Raw genomic sequence first — 23,737 nt, 5'->3', positions numbered from 1 at the left:
CCTCACACAATACCTAAAACTGGCGACTTTGACAGCTGCGGATGTCACTATTAGGGAGTCTCCTGCAAAATCATATGGGAGACAGGTACCAAAAAGGAGTTCTGATAACTCAGACAACCCACTTGAAGGGACACAAAACCTTAGAGGACCCATACAGAGGCTTAGGGCATTTCAGAAAACAGCTCTAATTACATTCCACCCCAGAAGGGGTCTGCAGAGTCTCCTGACATTTGCTTACACCTGGCTGTCCTATATTTTCTTTTTGAGGATTGGTGTGGGGTAGACAGGATAACAAAGTCAGAAGAGATCTTCATACCAAGGCCCTAGTTTGATTTATCTAACTGAATCCAGTTATTCCTTATGATCAATCCCCTTTTTTGTTTTTTTCATTTTTTTTTCTCTTGATCTGTGCAATTGAAATACAGACTCTGAAACTTGAGCACATATTTTATATTATATTAGGTGAACAACGACATAGTATTTTGTGAAACTGTTATATACCATTTCTCTTTCTATGTTATTTTTATTTAGGAGTTCTGTATTTGGAATGGGTACCTTATTTAGCCCAGAATGTTCTAGCTATATCATATGAAAGGGCTTATTATAGTTCTATTACGCCAAGCTGTCACCCAAGCTTCTTCTTATACAGCTTAGCACAGCTGATTTACTGTTATTAGTTGGTATTATGTGGCATGCATAGTTATTTATAGATAATACAAAAGTGTGCATAGATACTATACAATAGGCTGGTTCTGCTCTCCCATATATACCTTATTTTGGCAGAATTGTGAGTGATAAGACCAAAGTGGACCTAGTTATCAATGATCAGCTTATTCTTTTGTGGGGCCTTACAATGTTTTGTTAATGTTAAAATGACATACCATATAAGTTCCAAATACTATGGGCATGTGGGGAAACTGGCAGCTGCCTATACATGTAGGAAAGGGGACTTTACCATACTTTTTTATTAGGCACAAGTTTTCTGGCTTTAAGTCCCTATTCATAAATAAGTCAGATGAATACAATGTCGCCTTTAGAGTTTATCTAGGTTAATTATAACATACCTGCCAATTATATTATTGCCCTGCATATGTATGAGTCCACGGATGATAATGCTACTTTAATATACCCATTTCTCATTAAGCCAAAATGTAGACAAAAGATGTATATTTGTGTATTCCAAGCAGCTGAATACCACCTGTACCTTGTTAATTCATACTTGTAGTTGGGTGTTAAACCCACAGAGCTCAACATATTATCCTTTAGCTATGGACACTATTTATATATTTATATATTTATATATATATATATATATATATATATATATATATATATATATATATATATATATATATATATATATATATATATATATATTTATTATCTGTTGTTGGGTGTAAGGGCCCGCACCCAGACAATAAGATTTATCAGTGTTAATACAGATTTATCTATGGTTACGCAGAACTAACGCAGTCCATACTATATTTTACTGTTATAGAGACAAGTGTTTCATTATACGGAGGCTACTTTGATTTGAACTATATTTTCGTTCCCTAGTCTATTTTTTTTTTTTGTCTGCTGGTTACAGGGGCGTATTATGGCCTAGGCCAACAAGGCTGGTGCGTAGGGCAGCAGATTTGGGAGGGGCAGCACATCTGCCCTAGCCTCTCTCTAAAAGCCAGCTCACAGTACAGTGAGCAATAAAGTGCAGGCTTTTACAGAGAAGACAAAGCATGTGCACTGATTAAGGTCGCTCTTTACAGGCAGTGCTCCTAAACCGTTGCTTTATTTAGAGCTGCAGGCATTTTTTGCAGTGGAAGTGTTCTTAGTGAGAAACTTGCCCGGGGAAATGCTTAAAAGGGTGAGGCTGGAAGAAAAGACCTTGTGCCGATATTATGCCTCCCTTTGTCAGCTGTGGTGGGTCTGCGAGCGCAGTGCTTATTGCAGGTCTTAGTAACTAACAGACTGGATGCACTGCTTAGATCAGCTTGTGATGTCTAGTCATAAACTCTCAGCGCTAATGTATGTTAGCTACTAATAGCTGGCTTTCTCTGCATTCATGAACCCACGGAGTAAATAGTAAACGGACACTTAAAAAGTTTCATTACTTGAATGATGGTAATTACTTTATCTTGTTGCATGTGAAGGGCAGTGATTGTTTCAAAGGGTATTCTTCTTTCCCTCCCTTCCTCTTCTCTCCCTTCTTTCCCTTTCTCCCTCCCTTCCTCCCTCAACTCACTCCCTCCCTCAACTCACTCCCTCCATCAACTCACTCCCTCCATCAACTCACTCCCTCCCTCAACTCACTTCTTTTCCTTCCTCCCTCCCTCACTTCCCTCCCTTCCTTCTTTCCCTCCCTCCTTTCTTTCTTCTTTTCCTTCCTTCCTCCCTCCCTCCCTCCCTCCCTCCCTCCCTTCTTTCCCTCGCTCCCTCCCTTCTTTCTCCCAACTCCCTCCCTTTTCCTCCCCATTTTCTCCTCCCTCCCTCCCTCCCTTCTTTCTCTCAACTCCTTCCCTTCTTTTCCTCCCCCACTTTTCTCTTCTCTCCCTCCCTTCCTTATTTCCTTTCCCTTGCTTTCTCCCCTTCCCTTCTTTTCTCTCCCTTCTCTCAGGGAGAAAATGGTATGAGATGCATGCAATTTAACCCAACTGTAGACAAGTGTTTTGCAAGCCCATTTTCTTTTGAATTGCTAGGAGAAAAAAAAATAAAAAAATATTTAACACACTGACCCTAAAAAATATTAAGGGGAAAAAAGGCCTATAATCTTTTTTGTTTTTGGGGTGGGGGGGGGGGGCAGCAGAATTTTTAGTGCCTAGGGCAGCACAAAACCTAAATACGCCATTGGCTGCTTATAATCAATTTATTGAATAGTCTCACTCTTCACTTAACAGTAATAGGGTAGGTTGCCAGCTATTTATACCTCCAGCAGTGGTTGACTAGCTAAAGGCTGAAACTTTACATTGCTGGTGATTCCCCTAACATTTTTAGATATGCTGTAATGGGCTGAATGATGTCCTTAATGTAATTACTGAATCCACGTGAATTCTTGTTATACAAGTCATCTCCGCCCCCCCCCATCCCTCCCTCCTCCTTCCCCCCTATATAGAACTCTAGCACTATGTAATGGTGTTCAGGGTGCTTTTGCGCTGTTTCCCTCGACACATACCTCACTTTGGATTATCCCTTCCCTTACTAGATACCCAAACCTAGGTGACTCAGATGCGCTTTTGGTTTAAACTTTTTAGTTATTTTTTATTGTGAGCCACAGATTATCTGTCTATTGCATTATTTTGGGTCCAAATAAAGCTTATGTTTTATTATTTCTATCATATGCTTAATATATATTACTATTTGTCTATATTAATACAATATATATTGTTCTGAGGTTAAAAAGCAAAAAATGTGAGTTTTATCTTTAACATGTTAAGTGTTTTTGTGATGTAACAGATTTGATTATATGATGCGGTTCCAGGGACCGATGTGCTCTTCTCTCTACATATCTATATGATTTTTGTAATATAATTGATCTGTTTTTCTGTATTTTCAACCTCAATAAAAACATATTCAAAAACATAAATAAAAAATACAATGCAAGGGGGGCGGAGTCGGCCGCAACGATGATAGTTGCTTAAGCCCAGAGCTCCTTACTGAGAACCGCAAAACACCGGACCTACAGTAGGTTCACATGAACCTATCACTAACAAATTGGATGGAACAGAGCTGGGAACTCTCAGAGAACACTCCGGTACTTTTCCGGAGTTACATGGATAAAAAATAAGCACTTTAGCTCACTTTTTCAGAAGTCTAGACCTGCAGTCCGGCGGCCATCTTTGAAATCGAGTGGCGCAGCACTCACAGAAGAACCACACGATCCTCTAATCTGAAAAGAATAGACCCTGTTGGGGTAAGTCCTATGCCCAAGAAAACTTTAGATAAGTGTGGGGAAAGTTCTGAGGAATGATGAAAATTGTGAGATAAGCTGCTGGAAGGGAGGAAAAATAATTTAGTAAGTGCCCGACTATAGCAAGCAACTGGAAACAGTATTGGAGCTTTTTTCTTGCTCTTCCTTTTGTTTCTCTTTTACCCACTAAAGACACTAACATAAACAAAAACCCCTGCACTAATACAACTCAGGCTTAAAATCATTCGGAAAGGGGAACATTTACAATTTGTCATATACTACAAATTTCCACATCATGGCTACTAAGAGAAATGTAAAACCGGTTAAAACATTCAAACCACAACAGACTAAAGGACACTCAGTCAGCTCATTCTTTAGCCCATCAGAGAGGAAGGAACTGGAAAGCCTTAAAACAACTGCTATATCCCCACACCTCACAGCCCCTTCACAAGATTCTCCAGAAACATCTAATGAGGAGCATACTCAAATACCTACACATATTCTATCCTCCCTGGCTTCTACACAGGACATTGCTAAAATAGTAAGAACATGTATCAGAGAAGAGCTGATGGAACTAAAGCAAGATTTACATACTGTGGGCTTTAGGGTGGAAGCTCTAGAAGATAACCAAGATATGATTAAAGTTGATGTGACAGCCATACAAGAAACAATCGAACAGCAATCAGAACAGATAGTAGCGCTGCAAGATAAAATGGAGGACATGGAGAATAGGAATAGAAGGAAAAACATAAGAATTAGAGGCGCCCCAGAATCGCTTCTCCCTAAGGATCTTCCAGTATATTTACCAGCTTTATTATTTCAGCATTTATTGGATGACCCTAATGCAGCTACCATACAATGGGTGAGGGCACATAGGGCGCTAAGGCCCAAACCACCTGATACAGCACCCCCCAGAGACATCATCATTAAATTTAAAAACTTCCAAGAAAAGGAAAACCTTATGGCCGCGTCGAGGAAAAAACAACCCGTAAGGTTTCGCTGTGTTCTACAATTCTACGCAGATCTGGCAGTCCGCACCCTACAACGTAGAAAAGAACTCTCTCCAAATAAGAGGATCCCATATAGATGGGGATTCCCATTTCAACTCATGGTTATTCATAATAACAGATGGATCAATTGCTCAAGCCCACAAGAAATACCACAGTTTTGTAAATTACTGGACTTGGATCCCCCTCCTATACCACCTTCTCAGCAGGAACACCCGTCGGAGAGTGCAAAATCTCAAGCGCAGAAGAAAAAAGAAACATGGAGCACTATTCAACCTACAAAAAAAGGTAGACTCTCACAAAAACAGAACTCTACAGCTACACCCTCACAGCGAGGGGAGATGGGGTCCCCTACCTCATCTAAAGATGAAGAAGACTCAGAACCAGAATCTCCGTGAATGTGACTGTTTGGATTTGTGAGTAAAAGTTATGCTATGTGTGATACTTTTCCATAATCCTGTTTATCGCCTTTGGGCGAAGATTCCTATAATCTTATAGAGAGACTTTGTTCTAGGACTAAGTCAGACATTCTTGTTGGCCACCTAGGTGGCAAAATTAAGTTATCTGGTGTTACTTACTTATAGTAATTATGACAAGAACACTTGCGGTTTCTCTAGGATACCCCTGAGTTTGTGTTATTAGAAAATTGATGCTAAGTACTAGACGTTTACTGTTAAGATATGTGTTATTATTTGTATTTTTTATTTATTATGTTTTCAATACAGGTCTCATTTTATCAGGTTTCTCCTACACTCAAAAGGAAACAGGTTACTGGTATATACAGGGTTTCAATTCTGGTATAGTCTCAAACGACAGGTATAAAGTTAGGCATACGCTACCATGAATCTCACAAAACGTTAGAGGATTTAACTCACCTAACAAACGTTCAATGGCATTACTTGACTTATCTAGGAGGAAAGCAGATATTTTGTTTCTACAGGAGACACATTTCAAAAGGCACAGTGAACCTAAATATCTAGGCCCCCATTTCACTCAGCATTACCACAGTTCAGATCCACAAAAAAAGAGGGGTCAGCATTTTATTCCATAGGAACACAGCCTTTCATCACATACAAACCACCAAAGATACTGAAGGACGGTTTCTGGGAGTCTTTGGACTTCTATATGGAACCCCTGTCTCATTAATTAACATATATGCCCCAAACGTCCAGCACATCCCATTTTTTCGTAGAATGTTCCAGAAACTTGTAGACATGGCCAAAGGAATTGTTATACTAGGGGGAGACTTCAACTTTCCTCTTCAACCACTAAAAGGTAGTTCAAATATTAATGTTTGCGTTTCTAAGAAAACCGCACAATTTTTGTGGAAAAACTTAAGGGAACATAATCTTTGACTCCTGGAGATACTTCCATGGGGACAAGATTGATTACACATTTTTTTTCAGCCCCTACAAAAATGTACAGCAGACTAGACTATTTTTTCGTAAACCAAGTAGGTCTCCCTCACCTTTCAAACTCCCAAATCAAAGCCACCACATGGTCGGATCATTCAGCTGTATTACTTTCTCAAAATTGGCCCAATTCTAGGAATACTGAATTCATATGGAAGTTGGATGATACAATATTACACAAGACTGAACATACAGAGGCCTTAACACGCTCCCTGCAGGAATTTTTTGTAATCAATAACACCCCTGACATTGATATCTCCACCTTGTGGGAAACACATAAGTGTTGCATGAGAGGGGAGTTCATAAAAATCAAATCACAGAATAAAAAAATGGCCCGCTTAAGATATACTGAATTGGCTGAATCACTATCTAAATTAGACCTACAACATAAAAAAACACCTACTGACCCCCAAATATTACAAGACTTAATGAGTACAAGAAACCAATTGAAATCTCTCCTAGCCCAAGAACAGCAGGCTATCACTCATAAAGTTAAACAAAAATTCTTCTATGAAGGTGATAGGGCGGGGAAATTGCTAGCCAGAGCTCTTAAAAAGAGAAAATTTAAATCATACATCCACCACCTGATCACCCCTCAAAAACAAAAGGTGCAAACTACCCCAGAGATAGGTACACAATTCCGGGAATACTACCTCAAATTATATAATATCGTTCCTGTTAACGCTGAGTCCATTGAAGACTCAGAGTTAGAACACTACCTACAGAACTGTACCCTCCCTTCCCTGACTCCCGAACAGAGAACTGAGCTAGACTTACCCATTACCCAACAAGAAATTCTTAGAGGACTTAAGGAAATTAATAAGGGTAAAAGCCCAGGCCCAGATGGCTTTTCAGTGAATTACTATCAATTCTTTAAAGATATTTTGTCCCCTTTCCTTCTACAACTTTTTAATGAGGTGGGAGAGGGGAACCCATTCTCTAAAAACATGGTAGAGGCTCATATAACAGTACTACCTAAACCTGATAAACCCCCCACAACCCCATCAAGTTTCCGCCCTATCTCCTTAATACAGATATAAAACTTTACGCTAAGATTATTGCCTCCCGTATCAACAAACTTCTCCCTACACTAATACATGTCAACCAAGCGGGATTTACTCCCTTCCGTGAGGCCAGGGACAATACAATAAAACTACTTAATCTTCTCGACTACGTCACAGTTAATGAGATACCAACTATATTCCTATCAATAGATGCCGAAAAGGCTTTTGATAGATTAAACTGGAAATTCTTAAAGGCCACCTTATATAAATTTGGATTTGGACAAACAATAGTTGAAAAAATATTTGCATTGTATAATTCCCCCTCAGCTAGAATTAGATTAAATGATTCCCTAACCCCCCCAATAACTATAACCAATGGCACAAGACAGGGCTGCCCTCTCTCGTCTTTGTTGTTTGTCCTGGCAATGGAGATTTTGGCATCCAGAATCCGGCAGAACTCAGATATAAAAGGTATTGAGGTTCAAGGCAATCAGTATAAAATGGCATTATATGCCGACGACGTAATGCTCACATTAACATCCCCTGTCACGTCACTCATAGCATTATCGTCAGAACTCTCAAACTATGGCAAGTATTCTTTCTTCAAAATTAATGAAACTAAGTCAGAATTCATCAGCTTTTACAACCCTCCTAACTTGGTGGATAAGATACAAACAGACTTTGGGTATCACCATAATACAAAATCAATTAAATATTTAGGTATTCAAATCCCTGAAAATAAGTCATTAATATTTTCATTAAACTACCTCCCATTATTGCAGACACTTAAAAAGGAACTACATGAGTGGAAACCTAAAACTATATCTTGGATTGGTCGTATAAACTCAATAAAAATGATGGTACTCCCCAAAGTACTATACACATTCCAAGCCCTCCCCATACAACTCCCAGACTCATATATACGCTCTCTACAAAAGGTCCTCAACTCCTTTATCTGGTCTGACCATATGATAAGGGTTCCTATGCACACGTTGTATATGTCTAAAGATAGAGGTGGATTAGGGGCCCCAAATATAGCACTATACAAATTAGCAACACAGCTGGTACGTATCATAGACTGGTGTAAAAACGGTATAAATAAGGAATGGATTACACTAGAACACTCACTAGCTTCTTTTCCCAATCTAGGTAGCGCCTGCTGGATATCCTCAACTGAACAAAAACATACTACGTCAATATCCTCACTCACAAGAGAAACTTTTAGATCTTGGCACTACGCTCTCAAACATTTCCCTTCTATATCATCCATTCCCTCCCCCTTATCCCCAATCATCACTAACCCTATCTTCCAAATAAAGTACAAAAGTATTGGTAAAACCGATAGTACGATTCATACTCTAATTCCATTTAGTAAGGTTTTAAGGGCAAACACCCTATGTACAAAAGAAGAGCTAACAGAATTGAATATTGATTACTTCCAACAATGGTATAAGTTTCTCCAACTCAAGCATTACATTAGTACACACCCTGATAAGCAGCAAATTCTTAGAGCACGCACACCATTTGAAAATATATGTTTCTTACAAATGGCAACTAAGGGCCATCTCTCCATGGCCTACCAACAATTACTAAATTATCACTCACGCAAGCTACCCTCATATACAGAGAAGTGGGAGAAAGATTTAAATTCCCCAATTACAGAGAAGGACTGGCTTACCATAATTAAACACATGAACTCTTCCACCACATCTATGAAATTCAGGGAGACAAACATGAAGCTATTAAGTAGATGGTATTTGACACCGCATAGGTTATCCCTGATCTACCCTAACACCCAAGCTCTATGCTGGAGAAATTGTGGCCAGACAGGTACACTGCTCCATGTGTGGTGGCACTGTCCAAAAATACAGGAATTTTGGAGTCTGGTGACCTCTGAGATTCGCAAAGCCACGCACTATGACATATCCTTAGACCCACAGACGTGTTTATTCCACAAGCCAACCAAGATTAAATGTAGGCTTAGAATGGTAATACTGAATATCATGCTGAACTGTGCTAAACAGTTAATTCCAAGACGATGGAAAAGTGTTGATGTTCCAACTAGAGAGGAATGGATAAATTCTATAACCTTAACTTTATCCCTAGAGAAATACCATTATGGTTTAGTGAACAAACTGGAAGAATATTATTCTATTGTGTTTATATGGGAGGAATATTTGTATGCTGGAAAAAGTAAAGAACTTACAATGCCTTAGACACTAATCTGTTTTAGAATACCAACTCTGTACATATACCCAGTTGCAATGCAATAGGACTTAGGCTGAACTTCAAATGAAAAGTAGATTATTTTTTTTCTGTTAAATTTCATGTCTTTTTCCACTCACCCTGTGTCATGTGACAACCATCAGCCAATTATAAATGCATATATGTATATTCTGTGAATTATTGCACATGCTCAGTAGGAGCTGGTGACTCAAAGTGCAAATATAAAAAGACTGCACATTTTTGTTAATAGTACATTGGAAAGTTGTTTAAAATTACAAGCTTTATCTGATTCGTACAAGTTTAATTTTGACTTGAGTCTCTCTTTATAAAATCAAAAATGCTTAATATAAATTTTGGTTGAAATTTTAGTTTACTTTTCCTTTTAAAATTACTTTTTGTAAAAAAAAAAAGTTAAGTCAAAATTAAACTTTAGTGAATTTGATAGAGCACACAATTTTAAACAACTTTACAATTTTCTTTAATTAGCAAGTTTGCTTAGTTCTCTTGGTAACTTTTGTTAACAAGTAATCCTAGATGAACGTGCACAGGTCTTTAGCCATCTGGCAGCAGTGTTTATACATTGTTTATAGCAATGTTATACATCGTTGCAAACACTGCTGCCATAGACTGCTATATACACGTGCACGCTCCTAAGCTCCTTTCAGCCTACCTAGGTTTACTCTAAACATAGAATATCATGAGAAAACATATTTGATAACAGAAGTAATTTGGAAAGCTGTGTAAAACTGCATGCTCTGTCTCAATGGTATTCAAAGTATGATCAGTGCAAATTGAAATTTGAGTGACACACTTTTTTGGTTGAGCAGAATCACATCTTGAAAGCTCTGTGTGAACCCTGGATCAGATGTCAATTTCCCAAATTAAATCTAAAAATAAATATTATAATTTTATTTAAAGACAAGTAACATCTATTATGGGGGCGCTGCCTTGTAAATTTAATCAGAGGGGAGGCCCACCGCCTAAGACTTTGAAAATCCCTGATATATCTCAATCACTAAAGTTTTTAATTTGTGCTTTACTGTCCCTTTTTTAATTATTAATGTAAATGAATTGATGGACATTTTTGTATTGTTGTTTTAGACTGAAATAGTATTAATAATCATTTTTGTTTTTTCCTTTTCTTTTAGTCTTACGCTGGGAAATATGTTCCTGCCATTGGCTATTATATCCATACTCAAAATCCAACAGCTAAGGTTAAAATCAACTTCAAGGGAATTGCCATTGGAGACGGGCTCTGTGATCCTGAAGAGGTAGGGTATTTTAATTCAATTTACATTCTTCTGAATTGCTCAAAGAGGTGGAATTCCTTTCTGCTTTTGAACACACTGTTTTGATAAAGCGTGCAAGTTCCCATAAGACTTTGCAATACATTGTTAACAAATGTTTTGGATAAGAAGTTTAGTGTGTCAAGTTAAGGCTAGAAAGGATTTAGCATTTCTGATTACAGTAACTGATTAGAACTAAACTCAAACCACACTTGCTCACCTTAAGGAGGATAAGCTATGCTAATGAATGCTTTGTTTGTGTCTCTGTACAACAGATGTTGGGTGGCTATGCTGACTTCCTGTATCAAACAAGCATGGTGGATGAAAATCAAAAAGTGTTTGTCAAGCAGCAGACTGACCTGGCAGTAAACTATATCAAACAAAAGAAGTGGATCAAAGCCTTTGATGTATGTATTGGGGTCCAAAATGTGCTATTTTCTCTTTCCAAAATAAATTCAAAATTAAGCTAAAAGAACAAAATATTACATTACCATATAGCAGCAGAAACTACCCCCCTACCCCCCACAACATTAGGTTTATTTTCTTTGGCATTGATCAGCACACACATTTGCCTTTCAACATGTTTATTCAGGCTTTCTGTTTGTTTTTTTGGTTGAGCAAATACTAAAGATTCCCTCTAGGCTTAACATATCGTACTAGAAATCTAGGATGCAGTATATGAAGAAAATGAATGAAAGGCTGCATTGTATATTTTTGTTTATGTAAACATTTTAATTAGACTAACATTTTAGACTTAAACAACCTACAGTAACCACTAAGTAGATAAAAATGACTCTCCAAATCTTTTTTTAAATGATCGTTAAATACAGTAGTTTTGTATAATCGGCAAATACATAATATAAAGACAATATAATAACAGTCTGAATTTCAAATGAGTTGTAGATTTATTTATTTTTTAAATGCAAATTTCAGTTTTCACTTTTTTCCTGCGTCCCTGTATTGTGTAAAATTCAAAGAACTCCAGCCACCATCTTCAATAAAAACATAATTTATGCTTACCTGATAAATTCCTTTCTTCTGTTGTGTGATCAGTCCACGGGTCATCATTACTTCTGGGATATTATCTGCTCCCCTACAGGAAGTGCAAGAGGATTCACCCAGCAGAGTTGCTATATAGCTCCTCCCCTCTACGTCACCTCCAGTCATTCGACCAAAGACCAACGAGAAAGGAGAAGCCAAGGGTGTAGTGGTGACTGAATTATAATTTAAAAAATATGTACCTGCCTTAAAAAACAGGGCGGGCCGTGGACTGATCACACAACAGAAGAAAGGAATTTATCAGGTAAGCATAAATTATGTTTTCTTCTGTTATGTGTGATCAGTCCACGGGTCATCATTACTTCTGGGATACCAATACCAAAGCAAAAGTACACGGATGACGGGAGGGATAGGCAGGCTCATTATACAGAAGGAACCACTGCCTGAAGAACCTTTCTCCCAAAAATAGCCTCCGAAGAAGCAAAAGTGTCAAATTTGTAAAATTTGGAAAAAGTATGAAGCGAAGACCAAGTTGCAGCCTTGCAAATCTGTTCAACAGAGGCCTCATTCTTAAAGGCCCAAGTGGAAGCCACAGCTCTAGTGGAGTGAGCTGTAATTCTTTCAGGAGGCTGCTGTCCAGCAGTCTCATAGGCTAAACGTATTATGCTACGAAGCCAAAAAGAGAGAGAGGTAGCAGAAGCTTTTTGACCTCTCCTCTGTCCAGAATAAACGACAAACAGGGAAGAAGTTTGGCGAAAATCTTTAGTTGCCTGCAAGTAGAACTTGAGGGCACGAACTACATCCAGATTGTGTAGAAGACGTTCCTTCTTTGAAGAAGGATTTGGACACAAGGAGGGAACAACAATCTCTTGATTGATATTCCTGTTAGAGACAACCTTAGGTAAGAACCCAGGTTTAGTACGCAGAACTACCTTGTCTGAGTGAAAGATCAGATAAGGAGAATCACAATGAAGGGCTGATAACTCAGAGACTCTTCGAGCCGAGGAAATAGCCATTAAAAATAGAACTTTCCAAGATAACAATCTTATATCAATGGAATGAAGGGGTTCAAACGGAACACCCTGTAAAACGTTAAGAACTAAGTTTAAACTCCATGGCGGAGCAACAGTTTTAAACACAGGCTTGATCCTAGCTAAAGCCTGACAAAAGGCCTGGATGTCTGAATTTTCTGACAGACGCCTGTGTAACAAGATGGACAGAGCTGAGATCTGTCCCTTTAATGAGCTAGCCGATAAACCCTTTTCTAAACCTTCTTGTAGAAAAGACAATATCCTAGGAATCCTAACCTTACTCCAGGAGTAATCTTTGGATTCACACCAGTATAGGTATTTACGCCATATTTTATGGTAAATCTTTCTGGTAACAGGCTTCCTAGCCTGTATCAGGGTATCAATAACCGACTCAGAAAACCCACGTTTTGATAAAATCAAGCGTTCAATTTCCAAGCAGTCAGCTTCAGAGAAGTTAGACTTTGATGTTTGAATGGACCCTGAATCAGAAGGTCCTGTCTTAGAGGTAGAGACCACGGCGGACAGGATGACATGTCCACTAGATCTGCATACCAAGTCCTGCGCGGCCATGCAGGCGCTATTAGAATCACTGATGCTCTCTCCTGTTTGATTTTGGCAATCAATCGAGGAAGCAGCGGGAAGGGTGGAAACACATAAGCCATCCTGAAGTTCCAAGGTGCTGTCAAAGCATCTATCAGAACCGCTCCCGGATCCCTGGATCTGGATCCGTAGCGAGGAAGTTTGGCGTTCTGGCGAGACGCCATGAGATCTATCTCTGGTTTGCCCCAACGTCGAAGTATTTGGGCAAAGACCTCCGGATGAAGTTCCCACTCCCCCGGATGAAGAGTCTGGCGACTCAAGAAATCCGCCTCCCAGTTCTCCACTCCCGGGATGTGGATTGCTGACAGGTGGCAAGAGTGAGACTCTGCCCAGCGAATTATCTTTGATACTTCTATCATTGCTAGGGAGCTTCTTGTCCCTCCCTGATGGTTGATGTAAGCTACAGTCGTGATGTTGTCCGACTGAAACCTGATGAACCCCCGAGTCTTTAACTGGGGCCAAGCTAGAAGGGCATTGAGAACTGCTCTCAATTCCAGAATGTTTATTGGCAGGAGACTTTCCTCCTGACTCCATTGTCCCTGAGCCTTCAGAGAATTCCAGACAGCGCCCCAACCTAGAAGGCTGGCGTCTGTTGTTACAATTGTCCAGTCCGGCCTGCTGAAAGGCATCCCCCTGGACAGATGTGGCCGAGAAAGCCACCATAGAAGAGAGTTTCTGGTCTCTTGATCCAGATTCAGAGTGGGGGACAAATCTGAGTAGTCCCCATTCCACTGACTCAGCATGCACAATTGCAGCGGTCTGAGATGTAGGCGTGCAAAGGGAACTATGTCCATTGCTGCTACCAATAAGCCGATCACCTCCATGCATTGAGCTACTGACGGGAGTTGAATGGAATGAAGGACACGGCATGCATTTAGAAGCTTTGTTAATCTGTCTTCTGTCAGATAAATCTTCATTTCTACGGAATCTATAAGAGTCCCCAAAAATGGAACCCTTGTGAGAGGCAAGAGAGAACTCTTCTTTTCGTTCACTTTCCATCCATGCGACCTTAGAAATGCCAGAACTAACTCTGTATGAGACTTGGCAGTTTGAAAGCTTGAAGCTTGTATCAGAATGTCGTCTAGGTACGGAGCTACCGAAATTCCTCGCGGTCTCAGAACCGCCAGAAGGGCACCCAGAACCTTTGTGAAGATTCTTGGAGCCGTAGCCAATCCGAATGGAAGAGCTACAAACTGGTAATGCCTGTCTAAGAAGGCAAACCTTAGATACCGGTAATGATCTTTGTGAATCGGTATGTGAAGGTAAGCATCCTTTAAATCCACTGTGGTCATGTACTGACCCTTTTGGATCATGGGTAAGATTGTCCGAATAGTTTCCATTTTGAACGATGGAACTCTTAGGAATTTGTTTAGGATCTTTAAATCCAAGATTGGCCTGAAAGTTCCCTCTTTTTTGGGAACCACAAACAGGTTTGAGTAAAACCCTTGTCCTTGTTCCGACCGCGGAACCGGATGGATCACTCCCATTAATAATAGATCTTGTACACAGCGTAGAAACGCGTCTTTCTTTATTTGGTTTGTTGACAACCTTGACAGATGAAATCTCCCTCGTGGGGGAGATAATGTGAAGTCTAGAAGGTATCCCTGAGATATGATCTCTAGCGCCCAGGGATCCTGGACATCTCTTGCCCAAGCCTGGGCGAAGAGAGAGAGTCTGCCCCCCACTAGATCCGGTCCCGGATCGGGGGCCCTCGGTTCATGCTGTCTTAGGGGCAGCAGCAGGTTTTCTGGCCTGCTTGCCCTTATTCCAGGACTGGTTAGGTTTCCAGCCTTGTCTGTAACGAGCAACAGCTCCTTCCTGTTTTGGTGCAGTGGAAGTTGATGATGCACCTGCTTTGAAATTCCGAAAGGGACGAAAATTAGACTGTCTAGCCTTAGCTTTGGCTTTGTCTTGAGGTAGAGCGTGGCCCTTACCTCCTGTAATGTCAGCGATAATTTCTTTCAAACCGGGCCCAAATAAAGTTTGCCCCTTGAAAGGTATATTAAGTAATTTGGACTTAGAAGTTACATCAGCCGACCAGGATTTTAGCCACAGCGCCCTACGTGCCTGAATGGCGAATCCTGAATTCTTAGCCGTAAGTTTGGTTAAATGTACTACGGCCTCCGAAACGAATGAATTAGCTAGTTTAAGGACTCTAAGCCTGTCCGTAATGTCGTCCAGCGTAGCGGAACTAAGGTTCTCTTCCAGAGACTCAATCCAAAATGCTGCCGCAGCCGTAATCGGCGCGATGCATGCAAGGGGTTGCAATATCAAACCTTGTTGAACAAACATTTTCTTAAGGTAACCCTCTAATTTTTTATCCATAGGATCTGAAAAAGCACAGCTATCCTCCACCGGGATAGTGGTGCGCTTAGCTAAAGTAGAAACTGCTCCCTCCACCTTAGGGACCGTTTGCCATAAGTCCCGTGTGGTGGCGTCTATTGGAAACATCTTTCTAAATATTGGAGGGGGTGAGAACGGCACACCGGGTCTATCCCACTCCTTAGTAACAATTTCAGTTAATCTCTTAGGTATAGGAAAAACGTCAGTACTCGCCGGTACCGCAAAGTATTTATCCAACCTACACATTTTCTCTGGTATTGCAACAGTGTTACAATCGTTAAGAGCCGCTAAGACCTCCCCTAGTAATACACGGAGGTTTTCCAATTTAAATTTAAAATTTGAAATATCTGAATCCAATCTGCTTGGATCAGAACCGTCACCTACAGAATGAAGCTCTCCGTCCTCATGCTCTGCAAGCTGTGACGCAGTATCAGACATGGCCCTAGAATTATCAGCGCACTCTGTTCTCACCCCAGAGTGATCACGCTTGCCTCTTAGTTCTGGTAACTTAGCCAAAACTTCAGTCATAACAGTAGCCATATCTTGTAATGTTATCTGTAATGGCTGCCCAGATGTACTAGGCGCCATAATATCACGCACCTCCCGGGCGGGAGACGCAGGTACTGACACGTGAGGCGAGTTAGACGGCATAACTCTCCCCTCGCTGTTTGGTGAAATTTGTTCAATTTGTACAGATTGGCTTTTATTTAAAGTAGCATCAATACAGTTAGTACATAAATTTCTATTGGGCTCCACCTTGGCATTGGAACAAATGACACAGGTATCTTCCTCTGAATCAGACATGTTTAACACACTAGCAATAAACATGCAACTTGGTTACAATCTTATTTAACAAAAACGTACTGTGCCTCAAAGAAGCACTAAACGATTAAATGACAGTTGAAATAATGAACTGAAAAACAGTTATAGCATCACTCTTTAAAAACAACATAACTTGTTAGCAAAGGTTTGTTCCCATTAGTAAAGCAATACTAATTAAATTTTAAACATAAAAATCACAGAGCAACGTTTTAAAACACAGTCACTATATAAATCTCACAGCTCTGCTGAGAGAATCTACTTCCCTTCAAAGAAGTTTGAAGACCCCTGAGTTCTGTTAGAGATGAACCGGATCATGCAGAAAATATAAGTGTAACTGACTGGAAATTTTTGATGCGTAGCAAAGAGCGCCAAAAACGGCCCCTCCCCCTCACACACAGCAGTGAGAGAGAAACGAAACTGTCATAATCAAAACAAGCAAACTGCCAAGTGGAAAAATAATGCCCAAATATTTATTCACTCAGTACCTCAGAAATGCAAACGATTCTACATTCCAGCAAAAACGTTTAACATGAATTAAATACCTATTAAAAGGTGTAATGTATTTTTACAGAGTAATTCCGGTGAAATACCATCCCCAGAACACTGAAGTGTAGAGTATACATACATGTCATTATAACGGTATAGCAGGATTTTCTCATCAATTCCATTCAGAAAATAAAAACTGCTACATACCTCAATGCAGATTCAACTGCCCGCTGTCCCCTGATCTGAAGCTTTTACCTCCCTCAGATGGCCGAGAAACAGCAATATGATCTTAACTACTCCGGTTAAAATCATAAGAAAAACTCTGGTAGATTCTTCTTCAAACTCTGCCAGAGAAGTAATAACACGCTCCGGTGCTATTGTAAAATAACAAACTTTTGATTGAAGTTATAAAAACTAAGTATAATCACCATAGTCCTCTCACACCTCCTATCTAGTCTTTGGGTGCAAGAGAATGACTGGAGGTGACGTAGAGGGGAGGAGCTATATAGCAACTCTGCTGGGTGAATCCTCTTGCACTTCCTGTAGGGGAGCAGATAATATCCCAGAAGTAATGATGACCCGTGGACTGATCACACATAACAGAAGAAAGACCTTTATTCTTTCATATGTAGGGTCCCAGCAATATATACAACGTTTCAAGCCTGCACTAGGCTCTTATTCATGTACATTGTTACATGACTAAGAGCCTAGTGCAGGCTTGAAACGTTGTATATATTGCTGGGACCCTACATATGAAAGAATAAAGGTCTTTTATTGAAGATGGTGGTTGGAGTTCTTTGAATTTTTTGGATATTGAGGAGACTTGGCAAGTCTGTTACTCCGTGCCCCATTGAAGAAAGATACAGGTGTGCTGTTTCCATTATCTTGGATATCCCTGTATTGTGTGACAACCGCAAGCTAATCACAATTGCATTTATGTATATACTGTGATCTTATGCACATGCTCAGTTAGAGCTTGTGCCTCAAAGTTTGCATCTAAAGCTGCACAGTTTGATAATGGAATTAAATTGGAAAGTTGTTTTAAAGTTTTATATTCTATCTGAATCAGGAAAGTTTAATATTGACGTTCCTGTCCCTTTAAATACAATATAATTGCTTAAACAACTGCATACTAAAAAGGCAATGTAATAGCAATAGGCGTGTGCAGTTGGAGGCTTTGGATGTCTCCAAACACAGAAGGTGGCCGCTTGCGGCGTTGGGCTCTTTTCGGAGCCAGATTTATTCTTGTGAAAGTGCAACACACTAAGATCTGGATTTGCATCCGAAATCTCCAATTGCACATGACTAAATAGCACTTACTCTGACTTTCAATGAGAAATCTATTTTAGGTAAAAACATTCCATTTCCCCTGTATAATGTGACAGTCTTCAGACTTGAACGCTTGCACATTCTCAGAAGTAGTTAGTGCCTCTTAGAGCATGCAATTAAAAAATATAAATAAATCCAATTTACTTCCATTGTAAAATAGTATTTTTATATACCCACTTTATCTGAATTATCAGTTTAATTTTGTCTGTTTTAGTGTCTGTTTAAAAGGGCATTAAACACAGTTAGTCTAGTGGCTCATTTATAATTATACCTAACAAGCCTCAGCAGAGGCGATAAGGTAAGATTGCACGCCTTTAAACAAAGGGAAACTTGTGTTCCAACATGGCAGAGTTTACTACTTTATGGACACACTTATTTCTTTAATGTTTATACTACAAATATAATTTAAAATAAATCTGTATATTATTGTTATGCATTAATCTGTGCTTTGATTATACAATTAGATCTATATTTAGTTGTTTTCTTTCCTTAAAGTTTAAAGGGAAATTCCAGTCAAAATTAGAATCCACATGGATGGATTTCATTTTTGAGTAGAAACATTTTTGTAATATACATGTACAGTACTAGCAAAGATTCTACTAATAAAAGCTATAGCAGTTTCAAAAGTTTATTTCCTTCTTAATACAGGGAGAGTCCACAGCTGCATTCCTTACTTGTGGGAAATACTGAACCTGGCCACCAGGAGGAGGCAAAGACACCCCAGCCAAAGACTTAAAATTTTTGGGTTCAGTGACCCTTTCTTTCGTGATTTAGATCGAGCATGCAATTTTAAGCAACTTTCTAATTTACTTCTATTATCAATTTTTCTTCGTTCTCTTGCTATCTTTATTTGAAAAAGAAGCTTCTTTTTTTCAGGACTCTGGACAGCACTTTTTTATTGGTGGATTAATTTATCCACCAATCAGCAAGGACAACCCAGGTTGTTCACAAAAAATGGGCAGGCATCTAAACTTACATTCTTGCATTTAAAATAAAGATACCAAGAGAATGAAGAAAATTTAATAGGCATAAATTAGAAAGTTCCTTAAAATTTCATGCTCTATCTGAATCACGAAAGAAAAAGTTTGGGTTCAGTGTCCCTTTAAATACCTCCCCCACTTATCCACCTTATCCCCCAGTCATTATTTGCCTTTCATCACAGGAGGTTGGCAGTGAAGTGTCAGAAGATTAGGAGTAGTTCCTTATGAAGGGTATCTACGCTTTCGAAACGGGACTAGAGTTTTAAGTAGTCTTGTCAGCCTCTCAGTGAGAGCATTGACGAAAGTTAGAGTCTGGAGATGCAGGTAGAGTCTTTTTGCAAAACCTTCCAGACTCATATAAACAGCTCCTAAGCAATCAGTATTGACGAGTTTCACTGCCTGCTTTTCATCACTCAAGTCCATGTCAGAAGCGATGCTACAGTCGGTCACACTTGAAGGACCGTGTTTCTGTTCCACGGCATAGATTCCGGTAAGATCATTTCATTTTTTACACATATGTCAACGCTAGAAGACAGGGTCACAGTGGGACTCCTTTATCTTTATGGAATCAAGGGTTGATATCTCCTGAGGGGAATTGTTGAACAGTGGGGTGTTAATCATATTTGTTTATGTGATTTATGCTGCTTATATGTGTGAGATATATTTTAGGCTCATAGGATGATATGGAACGTACGGGTCTCTTTTTTTAGACTAACAAAATCAGTAATTAACTGATAATATTGTACACTTAGATAGCACTCACACTCCTGACATATAATTAAGCTGATAGATGCGTTGCAGACAGAGGGAAGGAGTCTTAAGCGCAACAATTAAAATATAACTTTTAATCAAAAAAATTAAAATAATGTATTTACAAAAAGACACACATTTAAAATTGTAGTTAGTATCATATCTGTTTGTGTTCAGTTTAAAGTAGCTTCACGTGGGGTTACCCAGTAGTGGGATGACAAAAAGCTCAAAATACTTTTATTATATCTACTCCAGTGAGTATCCAAATTAAACATTCATTTTGACAATACAAAGTTTATTATTGTGGATTTATTTGGCTTGGCAATAGAATTTTTGGTTCACATATTTAATCCATGTTGGAGCAGGGTTTCTTCACTGTGTATATTTACACCTTTAGAGATAAGAAAAATAATTGTGTTCATTAAGTCCGTGAGGTTGGACTGAATTTAGTAAGTAGATCCATCTACTCTCATTGCGCAAGAGAATGGTCTCCATGTCTCCGCCTCTTATTCCTAGGCTGATTTTTTGTATGCCACTGCACAGTTAACAATCTGGCTTGGATTGATGGTATCTATAAAAATGATATGCTACTGAGGTAATTGCCTCCATTCTCGCTAGATCTTTTGCAGCGTTCTTAATATTTCGGAGATGTTCCTGTAATCTTGTACGTAATTTACGCGTTGAGAGCTGCACAGTTTTATAAAGCTTGGCACGCTTTTCCTTTAGCAGGGGCAGTCCTGCATTGTGTTCCGTGTGACCGGGAATGGTCACGGTTTCCTTTCCTTTTCCTGACCAAGTGACTACTGAGAGGAGCGAGTTTTCTCTATACTGTCTGGGTCATAGAAGGTGGTAAGTGCCCCAGCCATTGGAGGTATAGGTGCCAGTTGTTATCTTTGATTTAAATAAGGTTACCTAGTTATGGAGGATTCTGATCTTTTTAGAGGGTGATCCCTCTACATCAGAATTAGATACCTGTGTATATTGTGAGGAGGCCCAGGTAGTCCAACCCTCTCAATTATGTTCCATATGCTGCAACAGGGTGTTTTCATCAACCAATGTTGAGATGTTAGATGCCACTGAGTGTCATGAACTCCTCAGTTCCACCTTAACTTATGTTACTACATCTCACATACCACCTTAAGAATCAATTATCTGGCTCTCTTTTCCTTTAAAAGCTTTCCATTTCCCATACACCTTTGCTGGTTTATTGAAGGTTGATACCCACTCACTCTCCAGCCTTTCTTGTTACTTGTCTAAAACAGAGTATCACTTGTTCTGTGATTAGCTCTGTCTCCTTCAACTGAAGCTACTTCTCATCTAAAGCAGAAGTCACCTGTTGCAACTGCAGCACGCACGCCGCTCTAACAACTTCCAGCTTAACAGACACAGGCCGCAATCTGCAGAGAGGATCAGAGAAGCTGCACGCACACAGCTGCTAGAGCCAGGTTTCGTATACAAGTGTTAGCATTGCCTTAAGACTGTGAACTTATCTTTACCGTATGGTGTAATGTTTAACAGCGCAGCAAGCTGATACAGTATTCTTAACACTGTTTACAAATCTTTACTGCAAGGTGTATTATTTAAAGGCCCAGCAAGCTGAAACAGTAAACTTAACACCGTGAACTTACCTTTACCACAAGGTGTATTATTTAAAGGGCCAGCAAGCTGAAACAGTAAACTTAACACTGTGAACTTATCTTTACCACAAGGTGTATTATTTAAAGGGCCAGCAAGCTGAAACATTATACTCCACACTGTGAACTTATCTTTACCGCAATGTGTATTATTTAAAGGCACAGTATTACCTTAAAGGGGACCTCACTTATCTGTCACAAACCTATATAAACTGCTACTTATTATCTAAAAGTTTACATAGTACAAACTTATCTCTGGACCCAGATATAATTCACCTGATCTTACTACTTATAATTTTGAGGTGAATATTCCGGGCTACATTAATCCAGGTGATTAAGACTCTGTCTCCTCACTAGCAGACAGACTTAATCACATGATACATACAAACTATTTACCAGAGAATACTCATAATCAGACTAAAGAAACAGCAATCGAATTGCTGATCATTACACTGAGCTTTCCGCCTCTGAGGACTGTTTTGTCCCGTGAGGTGTGTCCCCTACAGTCATCTGATCCTACACATGCAGCTTCCCCTTGCACCATTAATCCTACTTCTGGAGGAGCCTTTTTCCACCAGATTTTACTGCGCAGTTCCGTATGGCCATGTCTGCGGCCTTTGCCGCTTTGCATTGTACTGCTTTGCGCAAACAAAGAATGAATCCATACACTCCTGCCCAGGGAGCATCGTGTAAATTGACTGTTGTCTCCGATCAGTCATCTGAGGATGCGGTTCTCTCTGAGGCTTCAGAGTACGGACCCTCTGGGTCGGAGCCTGCTACTCCTATTCCTCCGGCAGAGGAGGATTTCGCCTTTAGATTTAGAGTAGCTCGTCGGCGCTCGCTTCTAAGAGAAGTTTTGGCGATATTAGAGATTCCTAGTACTGATCTGCCAGTCGAATCTCAGAACTCTAAATCAGATGGTGAATTTGATTAAGGCGGGTGGGGAAGGATGGAGATCCTCTTTCCTTTTAGTCTATTTCTTTTTTAAGATTCCCTGTTCCGGGCTCTATAGGGGAGTTGTGTCGTTGCCCATCCTTACTTGGCTTACACTTTTTGTGCGTTTGCATATAGTTTTACTATTCCGTTTAAGGATAGTTTATTCTTAGAGCTCTCGGTTATAAGAGCAAATTCTTTTTATGAAGTTTCGTCACAAGGGATATTTATGTACTGATGACTTAGGTTGTCACAGTTTCTGGAGACTTTCTATTAAAGCATCTCTGTCTTGATTCAAGGTGATGGTTCCCTTGATATTTTCGAGAAAGAATTAAGACCCTGGAGCTTATAATTCTTTTTTATCTGGGACTTTCGCAGATTACTAGCCCCAAAGCGAGGGCTTCAGGTTTTTTCTGTTTAGGACTTAAATCGCTCTGACAAAATATGACTTTTGAATCTAATTTTTCCTTCTGCTTGAGAGGGAGATTTATTTTGTTTTCCGCTATTCTGCGTTTGAAGAGAGACCAATTTCTTTCTTATTTTTTTTTGTGTGCAGCGTCGGAGATCTCAGCTTAACCTGAGCAATCCAAGTGTTTATGAAAGCCATCTCAGTCCTGGAATAAGGCCAAGCATTTCCAGGTCCGATCTTGGATCGTATTGGGAACTGACTATCGCTAGTTTCAGACGCTTGATTGAGGGACGTACAGGATCGATGGGTCCTAGAGGTCATAGCTAGACTAAGAATCTTAGCCTTCCAGGACAGTTTTTCTCCTCTTGATCCTGTCTTCCAGACAGAGAGAGAAGGAAGCCATTTCAGGTGGGTGCAGGTTTTTTGTTCTCCTTGGGAGTCATTGTCCTGGTGCCTATCGCAGAGTGAGGTTTGAGATATTATTCAAACCGTTTTTTTCGTGGTCCCTTAGAGGGAGGGAACTCCCGTCCTATTTGGGTCCTAAAGTACTTAAGCAAGCTTTTCATGTCTCCTCGTTCCAGAGGG

General features: G+C 39.7%; 1 protein-coding gene across 1 annotated transcript in view; it reads left to right on the top strand.

The window, feature by feature from the left end:
- The window catches only part of CPVL (carboxypeptidase vitellogenic like), a 1,090,549-nt gene that overhangs the window by 458,141 nt on the left and 608,671 nt on the right, over nt 1-23,737 (top strand). The window contains exons 8-9 of the mRNA XM_053714190.1: nt 10,699-10,821; nt 11,112-11,243. Coding sequence (XP_053570165.1) covers nt 10,699-10,821; nt 11,112-11,243 — 255 coding nt within the window. The remainder of the gene's footprint in view (nt 1-10,698; nt 10,822-11,111; nt 11,244-23,737) is intronic.

The sequence above is a fragment of the Bombina bombina genome, chromosome 5 (genome assembly GCF_027579735.1).
Source record: "Bombina bombina isolate aBomBom1 chromosome 5, aBomBom1.pri, whole genome shotgun sequence".
In the NCBI taxonomy this organism is placed as follows: domain Eukaryota; kingdom Metazoa; phylum Chordata; class Amphibia; order Anura; family Bombinatoridae; genus Bombina; species Bombina bombina.
The sequence above is the reverse complement of the archived record's forward strand: the minus strand, read 5'-3'. Positions and strand labels throughout refer to the sequence as shown.